This window comes from Zophobas morio, unplaced genomic scaffold (assembly GCF_036711695.1).
Source record: "Zophobas morio isolate AGI-343-1 ecotype UQ-CSIRO unplaced genomic scaffold, CSIRO_AGI_Zmor_V1 ptg000029l, whole genome shotgun sequence".
NCBI classification, from domain to species: domain Eukaryota; kingdom Metazoa; phylum Arthropoda; class Insecta; order Coleoptera; family Tenebrionidae; genus Zophobas; species Zophobas morio.
In genome coordinates, this window is record NW_026972134.1 from 7696268 (window position 1) to 7706939 (window position 10672).

General features: G+C 33.5%; 1 protein-coding gene across 1 annotated transcript; it reads left to right on the plus strand.

The window, feature by feature from the left end:
• The first annotated feature begins 1500 nt into the window (after positions 1 to 1500).
• LOC135137427 (zinc finger protein 93-like) lies at positions 1501 to 2732 on the plus strand. The gene is made up of 2 exons (XM_064067065.1): positions 1501 to 1720; positions 1771 to 2732. Exons 1-2 carry the CDS (start codon positions 1598 to 1600, stop codon positions 2719 to 2721), a joined length of 1074 nt encoding a protein of 357 aa, XP_063923135.1. The 5' UTR covers positions 1501 to 1597; the 3' UTR covers positions 2722 to 2732.
• The last annotated feature ends 7940 nt before the right edge of the window (positions 2733 to 10672 follow it).

Below are 10672 nucleotides of genomic sequence, written 5' to 3' on the forward strand. Positions count from 1 at the left end.
ATTTGGGACAATAGAGAAGTTAGTGCAGGTCAGGTCACGTTAGGTCAAATCAGGTCAGGTGCATGAAATAAGAAATAAATTTTATAGCAAATAGTATAACAAAAAAATTACTATTAGCTCTTTTTTTACTTTTTTCACATCCTAAATTCTATCCCTAGTTTCCACTCCCTCTCGGCAAAAGCCCCCCCATCCACCGTGTCTCCTTTTCAGTGATTGATTTTATCCGAATGAAATGAATAATCTTATAGTGAACAAAAATAAAATTAGTCGTTAGAATGAGAAGAGGGGGGGGGGGGGTGGACGGGGCTAGTACTTGCTAAGATAAAAATGATTTTGGCAAATGACATAGCTTCCAAGAAAATATAGGGCCGGGTGGGCGGGGCTAGTATTTGAAAAGATAAGACTGATTTTGGCACTTTTGACATTTTCGACCATTTTTCAACTACATATATCCGAAAATTAGATGAAGACATTTTCTTGGAGATTTCGATTTACAAAAGTAGGTTTTTGAAAAAGTCAAATGCCTTGTTGTATAAAAATATTTGTCAGGTTTTGTAAAATTATCATTAACAATTATTATGATTAAATTTCCGTGGCACAATCTATACAAAAATAATGTTTATTTTCGCTGAGCATAAAGTTTTTTTTATGTTTGTGTAAAAAAATGGCGCAGAGTTGGGCTTAGAGATTTCTTAGACAAATTTCTGGTTGGACTATTGTTCTCTCCTGTAGATGTATTTAAGAATATCGTATAGTCTGTTTATCCCATATAGTTCATCCCCACCCACAATTTCATGACATCATTTCAAATTATTTCAATTTCATCCAGAAATATGCTTCTTTACTGTGGTTTATTAACTTGTCTTCTTTTTCCTTGGACATCTAGAATTTTGGAGACAATAATCAAAACTGAAAAAAAAATTGACAATTGACTGAGAAACGATAAAACTCACTCCTCTGAAATTTTACAAATGATTTAAAGTTTTCGACTTATCATGAACATGGTAAATTGGTAATAACATTTTGTTTGTTCATTCCTTTTACAAATTTGTTGTGATTTCAAATTTTTTGTGGATAAATCCGATCTATACATAGAATCTGTAAGTGGTAGTAATATAAGTTGACAGTTTTGTAATAATTATATTTCTTGAATAATATACTATTTAAATTTTATAAAATAACATGCTTGTGTACTAATAATAGAAAATTAGATTTTTCTTTTGGTGTTTTGTTTTAATCTTGGTGACTCTTGAATTGTACTATTATCATGACATTTTTTTGTTTTTATTTTTAAACTCAAAAAGAGTTTAGTGTATGAGCAATATTCACTACTGTTTAAAGTTGACGGGAAATTATAGTCAGCTAAAATATAATATGCAACCAGCTGTACAAATTTCTACGACAAGCAAAGTAATGTAATTCTTCCCTTTGCTTGAGTTTTTGAGTACGCCACTGTCCAAAGAACATCTGAATTTGACGTTTGTTTTATTATCTTCAAAGTGAGGTTATATTTACATTGTGTGTGGTACATTTAAAAAGAATGTAAATGTGTTTCTAAAAAGACACTAATAAAAATAACAAGAAATTTTGTGCAATAATGGAAACTAAAAGTTCTGCCGTTGAAGAATTTTGCAGATTATGTTTAAAACCAAAGCCGTATTACCTGCAACTATTTCAAAACCAAATTATTGAAATGCTGGAATCGTTAACTTCAATAAAAGTAGCGTCTACTTTATTTCTACTGCATGGATCTTAGTTTAAATGTTTTAGATAAGCTGCGACGATCCAGGCCCCAATTTGACTTGCTATGGATGTTATGTGGCGATGAAAGTTGCATACACAACTCAACAAAGACTAATAAAAACAGAAATGTTGCTTCAAGAGAAAATATTAGGTCAGCTTGTGGTAAAGGAAGAAATAGAAGAAAGCGGCAGTGAACTAGAAATGTTAGAAACCGCTATTAAATGTGAAGATGGTATTAGTGAAGAAATTCAACCAGAAGATCAATATCATAATGAAACACCCAGCACTGGTTATAAAAACAAAAACCCAACATTTTTAAAGTGTGAAACATGTCCAAATACATATGACAATTATTTTGACTATTCAGAACACTCAAAAGGTCATGAAATGAAACAGTGCTTGATGTGTCCACAAGTTATCTCAGCAATAGGATTTAGAGAACACAATTTAACACATGATACTGGTTACTGTGAATACTGTGGGGCGCAATTAAAACATGCACTGTCTTTAAGGAAGCATGTGCAACTTTACCACAGAGAACCAAAAATTATGTGTGAACAATGTGGGGAAATTTTAGACAATAGAAGAATGTTTGATACACATATAACCACACACCATACAAAAGATGCGGCGTTTATTTGTGATCACTGTGGCGCTAAATTTTATAGTGTGAGCCTCTTGAAAAAACATATTAAACAACAACATACTATTGATGAACAGTTTAGCTGTAACGTTTGTGGTAAGGCGTTTGGTTTAAAGTCCAAGCTTAAAGCTCATGGGTTAAAACATTCTGATGAGAGGTTGTTTATTTGCGAGTTTTGTGGAAAGGGGTTTAAGGAAAAAGGCACCATGAATACTCATAAGAAGGGTGTCCATGGGTGGAAGTCAGAAGAGAAATTCAGGTGTAAATTGTGCGATAAAGGATTTGCCACAAAATTTGCCTTAAGTACACATGTAGTGAGGAAACATAAGGAATAAATTCATGTTTCTAAAAATGGTTTTTCTTGAAATCTTATTTCTTGCAATTTCCACACTTCTATTGTCTGATAAATGTATTTTATCTTTCGATTTTAAAGCAAAATATCTAAAATTGGTCCTATTCATAAAACTGCAAGTCACTTCAAAAGAGACATTGTGATAACCCAAACTTCCCGCCTTAAATTGACCTTGAAAAAGTTTAAAAGGGCCGCGAAAAATTCAAAAATTCAAAGTTTGGTCTTGGCTGTGATCGTCTAACAAAAAGGAAACCTACGTTGTGTGTTTTTTTTTACATGGCGGGAAAACGTTCTTTCATACAAGTGAGCATATACTGCATGTGAGTCAAGAGCGCAAGAAATAATAGACAAAATTGTTTTGGAGGGGCCAACATGGCACCCCTCTCAGGAGGGAAAAGGAGCTGCGAGGATTCACTCCTCAGCCCCAAAATGTCGTATATTCACGGACATATTACATTTCAAATGAAACACCTTAAAAATATGAAGGAAGACACTCGTGAATTGACAGACATACACATATCAAAAACGAACAAACGCAAGAACCTATACAGCTGTTTGGAATCAATGCAAATATTTGAATATCACAAATTTAATAAAAACACAGCAAAATCTGAATTAAAGTAACTGGATGCAAATACAGAAGTTATTACGGGCGTGTGGCGGCAGATTTTAAAGTTACGGAAGTTAACCGGAGCACAACAAAAGTACCCCTGGGGCGTTCTAGCACAAGCGGAGTTTGGGGCTACCGGTCGGGGCTGTTTTCCTCCCTCGACGTTGATTTTATCTATACCAAGCCTACCCATACAGCATATTACACGTCTGTAGGACGAACATGCCGTCCGAAACTAGGCCGTTACGATCGCAGATCCGCAGTTAGATCTAGACTATTGGGCCAAGTCGAGAGCACTACAACATCGCAACCGCCCCTGAATCTATCCAAACCTGTACCCTTTGTGCAGGCGACGCGATAAAGTCTCGCCAGCTCGACTAGGAACCGCACTTCGCCTTTTGCCACGTTTTCCGTGTTATTTAACCTCAATTCCATTTTAAATATTTAAATTCGCCATACAATTTTGTGAAATTTTAAACAACAAATAATTCTTATGTGAGATTAAAATTGGACATCAAATAATAATTTATACGATGGAAACATTCATCAACAAAATATTTACAAAACAAAACTTAGAAAAGATTTATAAAACAAAAGGTCTGGTGTGAAATAAACTTGTGCAAATAAAAATATTATGTGAGAGCATGAAATTTACGTTCAATAAATTATACAACAAAGAAAATTACTGAAGTTAAAATTGTAAGATAGAGAAATATTGTATGAGGTGAAAAATTGCAAAGCTAACAAAATTTACATGAGATTAATACTTGCCACACTTTATCAATGATTCAAACAAAGACTACACATGATCTAAGGGATTGCTTACTAAAAAAAAAAAAAAAAAACAATTTACTTTGAGAGCGAACTGTGGTTACCCCAACAAAACACATAATAAACAGACACAAAAATATCCAATCATCGTTGCGAGGAAAAAGCGTCTCGGTGATCTAATTTGACTGTTGCGAGGGAATACCTCGATTATGTATATTTTTAGCGTTGCGAGGACATGCCTCGATGAAGTAATCATGATAACGACGATAATAACTATGATAACCGCGTAAGGGAAGAAATTATTTTAACCCCCCGCCAGTTCGCAGTATAATGAATTTTGTTTAACTGCTGTAAATGAACTATTAGCTATCTTGTGTGAAGAATTAAGAAGTGTAATAATGTAACACTTACGTATACGCATCCAGACACCTATTCGTAATTAAACAACAAAGGTGTTTTCCTGACTAAGTGAATTTCAAGAAATCTTTTAGCAAGTGGTTTATTAAATAATCCTGATTGTTAAATTGTTTTTGCACTAGCTGACGATTAAGAAAAACTAACTTGATCTGTGAATTTACAAACAATAAAACAAATTTACAGCACGTGTTTCGCGTTGAAAGGAAGTCCGCACTTTTTCGATTAAAAGGCCGCAAGAATTAGCCGCGCGGGTTGGATAAAACTGAGCGACGTCGGTTACGATTGACTGTCGTTAAACAAAGGCTTCCTCCTTTTTATTAACTACCAAACCAGCTAATTTAAACCTAGCTACTTACAGCGTCCTTTCACCATGCATCCACTACACCGAACAGAAAGATTTCACGCTTTCAACCTGCTGCCCTCTATCTACCAAGTCGCTCTCTAACTAAATATGTAAAACTAACCCCTAAGCGCTACGTGCATATTTAGATGCCTATCTTTAACGATTTTTTTTTGTGATTGAATTTTTTTCCTCTTTCAAATTCAAATTATTTAGGTGTGATTTTGCGCCGCTGTTAATTAATTTTTAGCGCGAAAATTTTGATTTAAATTCGGTCACCACAGCATTAAATGTAAAAATAATGATTCTTCGTTATAAACATTATTCCTCCCTTTCTGGTATTTTAGAATAACTTACCTTAACAATCTGGTATGCTTTGTTTGAATTTTAATTTTTTCACAAGCGTCTTCCTGATGGTGTCCTCAAAATTTACAGTATACTTTTGACTGTTGGCTTCTGACAATTTTTATCTTTTTTACTTCCCAAGTGACTGCTAATTTTATGTTTCCTCGAGATTCTATAACCCCTGGAGTACGAAAAAGTACGTATCCCGATTCCGTTTGTTGACGATTTTATTACACAGATATTCTTCGAAACTACTGGACTGATTTTTGAGAAAATGTTCACGTATTTTAAGAATATCGTGCAGATGGTGAATCCCCACAAACAATTTGATCGTCAAAAATTTTGCAGAGTAATGTTATTTCATTTTTATAAATACCTGTGGCTTATGAATCCGCCTTTATGTGGACATTGAGATTTTTGCAAAAAAAATGTGTAAAAACATTTTACAATTTATCTAAGAAACTGCCGAACCGACTAGAAAACTGAAAACTTGTAACCTTTTAAGGTTATCATGAGCAGTTAAATCGCTAATTACAATTTAACTTTATCACATCAAAAAACTTAACGTCCTCTCAAAATTTAGCTAGATTGAGCCCTATTAAAAATATACAACATAGGTACTGTGGTGACGGAATTTGAATCAAATTTTCGCGCTGAAATTAATTAACAGCGGCGCGAAATCACATTGAAATAATTAGAATTTGAGAAAAAAATTCATTCAAAAAAATCGTTAAACATAAACAAAAGAATATAAAAAATTTACAAAAACGATTTTTTGTCGTAAATGCGAAGTCCCAGATGTGAGTTAAGCACCTTGTTTTGGGCGTTTTTGGGCAAGAAAGAATATAGAATGAGAAACAGTCCATCCAAAATTATAATTAATAGGAAAACATATAGTTAGTGTTTGCAAAAAAGTTGTATCTAAATACAACTTACCGCCGAATTAATGCCTTTAGCACTGGTTAGTTATTATAGCTGATTTTATAATAATAATATAACCGTTTTGTTACTTAATTGTTAAACATTTATTTAATAAACAATAATATTTTTAAATGCACGGCTATTAACCGGACATTTCTTACAATATAAATTATTTAACATGCACAATTTTGTTATAAACGTTTGCAAAACCTACTTGTGTTGATTGTACAACACTATAGCAACATCTTTATTCCATAATTTCCAACTTATTTACCTCCTGTGGTTGACCGGAGAGTCGATTCTATTTCCGGTAGTATCTTGTCTTTGGTGCAACAAACCTCCAAAGTATTGCAGTCAGATGAATGACTAAAAAATACGGATAGTTGGCTAATAAGTAAAAATTTTAATGATGCTTGGAAATGTAAAATGTATTCTCGTCTGCATAATAAATAATACATTAAAAAGCAACCTGCTGGGAATGGCTCTCTGCGCTCGGTGATTATTATCATTTACTATAGTATACAACTACTTAAGTATTCAAAATTGAAAATTATTTCGCCATTGAGTATCTATTTTGTTTTTGTGATATGGTGACATTGTGCTGTATTGGACATTCTATTAAGTACATACCTACCTATATTACATATTTATATTTTATTACCTATCGTTGAAGTCAATCCATCCTAGTCCTTCGAAATTACAATGGTAGTATGGGACACATTCACAATTGTTTTCATCTTCAGATTGTTTCTCGGTCTTGGCATCACTGGTACCTCCAAAGCCGGCATTGCAGCTTAGAATTAGTACAATAATCAGTGTGTAATGGAGATACATCTTAAATATCGAACAAAATGCTCTTACAAGGTTTCTAACATTATGAGCTTCTTATATATGTTCGTAGGTACTTAAGAATAATGACACTATTTTGTGAAGTAATATACAGGATGATTATTTTATCTGTTCACGCCTGGATATTTCTGAGTAGGGAACACATTTTATTTGGCGTAAATTAATTATAGCGGCCCAATTATTTTCAACTTTTGCTAACAATATTTTCAAATTCCGAAACAAAACCGATGTGTTTTTAACTTTGGGAAAGTGCGATGGAAATTTCGATGATGCTGTGCCTCTGTGTCCAGGCAGTTTCCCAATTACCCAATAATTGTACAATTGCTTCTAACCAAGGATATTTTGTTTGAATTTTGCCATATTAGTTGTTTGACGTCTTTGTGACATAGTGTGGTTTTGTGTTGTTCTATTTATTAATTATGTAAGTTTGCAACGAGGTGTATAATGTGTTACCTACATGGAAGTATTCAGGCGTGAACAGATAAAATAATCACCCTGTATTGCTGTGTGTAGATTAGTAGATTACCGTTTTTCATTAACATCTCGCTGACCTTTCTCAACCGATACTTGGGCCTTGAAAGATAATGGGTATTAAGATATTTTTGGTAAACTTTCCATTTACCAATTTAGTTGCATAGAAAATGACAAAATAATGTACCTATAACTTTCGTTGGAAATAAATAAGTCTGATGTTTACTGGTTTACTCTTATATTAATACGTATATATCATTAATTGCCATTGCTTCTTAAAATTTGACGTCCTCAAAGAACTTATTTGTTCAATGCTTTCATTATTGTTCTTATTCAATTTTTCTTTGTTCTAATATTGATCGATTAAAAGCAAAATTAACCATTTTTTTTTTGTTCGAAGACTAATAGTAATAAATTTGTTGCTTTGAGGGGCAACAGTAGTAAATTTACGTCGATGTAGCAACTTGAACTAGTATATTAGTTAATAATACACATTTTTTTATTCACCAAAAGTAGGAGGGGAGTAAGTGCCTATGACACGTCGTTGAACACAAAAGAAAATACACTTTCAACGCTGTAAAATTTATAGAAGGGGAGACACCGTCGTTGAATCTCAGAAGCTAGTCAAAGTAAGGATTTGAAGAACATTACATAGAATGTGTTTTAGACTGTACAACATCTATGTCTATGTTTGAACTGCCCGGTATATTTTCGTATTTTTACTTCCTGAGCGTAAGCTAAGGTCCGTCGTTTCTGTCTGTCTGTCTGTCTGCCATTTGTCGTCTGTCTTCTGATAATCTCTACATTTACCGGACCGATTGCTTAAATCAGGAACGGCTCAATACAATGCTATTATTATTATTATTAGTATTACACTGCATCTATCCAAATTGACATATCTACGTGTCCTTGTAAAAATGTTGATGACGTCATCACAGAATTCTACAAAGGAAAAACTCATGTCAACTATATTCGGAACACTGTGATAACCCAAACATCTCGCCTTAAATTGACACGTGAAAAAAAACTGAAAAGCCCGCGAAAATTTCAAAAATTTGGCCTTGGCTCTGATCGTCTAACAAAATGAAACCCTATATTGTGTGTGTGTTTTTTTTTGTAATATATACATATATTAATCCCCCCGTACCACAGTGCACGATATTATAAATTCTAACGCACTTTGTATGGTCCTTTTCCCAAAGTGGGACAACGTTAGGTTAATTTTAACTGCCGTAGATGAACTATAAACAATCTTGTGTGAGAAATTAAGAAGTGTTATAATGTAACACTTAAGTATAAGCTTCCAGAATGCTTATTAATAATTTGATAAACAAAGGAGGAGACCTGCCCAAGTGAATCTCATGAAATCGCCTAGCAAGTGCTTTATCTAAACAAACTTTCGACTGTTAAATAGTGTTAGAACCAGTTAACGATTAAAATCCTGATATGAACTGTGAATTTACAAACGATAAAACAAACCACCTGTTAGTGTCGGTTGAAAATTCGCATATTTCCGCTTGGAGAACCCGCAAGAATTAGCTATGCGTGCTGGGGAAAACTGTGGTGTCGTCGTTGTTTCGATTAATTTTCGTTAAACAAAGGCTTCCTCCTTTTTCTCTCAACTACCAAACCAACTAAATTTAACCTAGCCAGCTTACCGCGTCCTTTCACTCACATTATTCAAATGCGATTTCGCACCGCTGCTTTTTTTCAGCGCGAAATTTTAATTCAAATTTGGTCACCACAATATTACTGGTTAAATCTAGAAGAGTTCACTTAATTTACAAAAACGATTTTTTGTCGTAAATGCGAGGTCCCACATGTCAGTCAAGCACCCTGTTTTGGGCGTTTTTGGGCAAGAAAGATTATAGAATGAGAAACAGTCCATCCAAAATTATAATTAATAGGAAAACAAATAGTTACTGGTTGGAAAAAAGTTATAGTTACACCTTACCACTGAATTGATGTCTTTAGAATTGGTTAGTTATTATGGCTGATTTTATAATAATAATATAACCTTTTTGTTACTTAATTGTTAAACATTTATTTAATAAACAATAATATTTTTAAATGCACGGCTATTAACCGGACATTTCTTACAATATAAATTGTTTGACATGTACAATTTTATTAAAAACGTTTGCAAAACCTGCTTCTTTTGATTGTACAACATTATAGCAACATCTTTATTCCATAATTTCCAACTTATTTACCTCCTGTGGTTGGCCGGAGAGTCGATTGTTTCCGGCAGTATGTTTTCTTTGATGCAACAAACGTCCAAGTTATTACTGCACGCAGGCACATATCTAAAAAATACGGATAGTTGGCTAATAGGCGAAGAATCTTAATGATGCTTGGAAATGTAAAATGTATTATCTTCTGTGTAATAAGTTATTATCATTTACTATAATGCACAACTAGGTATTCAAAAATTGAAAATTATTTCACCATTGAGCATCTATTTTGTTTTTGTGATATGGCGACATTGTGCTGTATTGGACATTCTGTTCTATTACATATCTATATTATATATTTATATTTTACTACCTATCGTTGATCTCAATCGCTACTGGTCCTGGTGGTGGAGTTTCCAAATTACAACGGTAGTATGGGACACATTCACAATAGTTTTCATCTTCAGATTGTTTCTCGGTGTTGGCATCACTGGTATCTCCAAAGACGGCATTGCAGCTTAGAACTACTACAATAATAATAATCAGTGTGTAATGGAGAGACATTTTAAATATCGAACAAAATGCTTTTACAAGGTTTCTAACATTATGAGCTTTTTATATATGTTCGTAGGTACTTAAGAATAATGACACCATTTTGTGAAGTAATATACAGAATGATTATTTTATCTGTTCACGCCTGGATATTTCTGAACAAGCAACACATCTTACTTTCCTTAAATTAATTATAGCGGTGCAATTATTTTCAACTTTTGCTAACAATATTTTCAAATTTCGAAACAAAACCGATATGTTTTTAACTTTGGGAAAGTGCGATGGAAATTTCGATGCTGATGTGCGTCTATATCCAGGCAATATCCCAATCGTACAATTGCTTCTAACCAAGGATATACAAAACTCGAAAAAAAAAGAGAATAAGCTACCCTGATTAAAATTGTAGAAGATAATTTTCACGTGCAGATTAGTCAGACTTGGCTTTTTAACATCCTGAGAGCAAAGCGATTTCACCCAAACCATG

Excerpts from the sequence above, each read along its gene's own strand:
- LOC135137427 (XM_064067065.1), top strand. The coding sequence starts at position 1,598 with ATGGAAACTAAAAGTTCTGCCGTTGAAGAATTTTGCAGATTATGTTTA. Across the intron at positions 1,721-1,770 it reads AATCGTTAACTTCAATAAAA|ATAAGCTGCGACGATCCAGG; the intron begins GTAGCGTCTACT and ends TAAATGTTTTAG.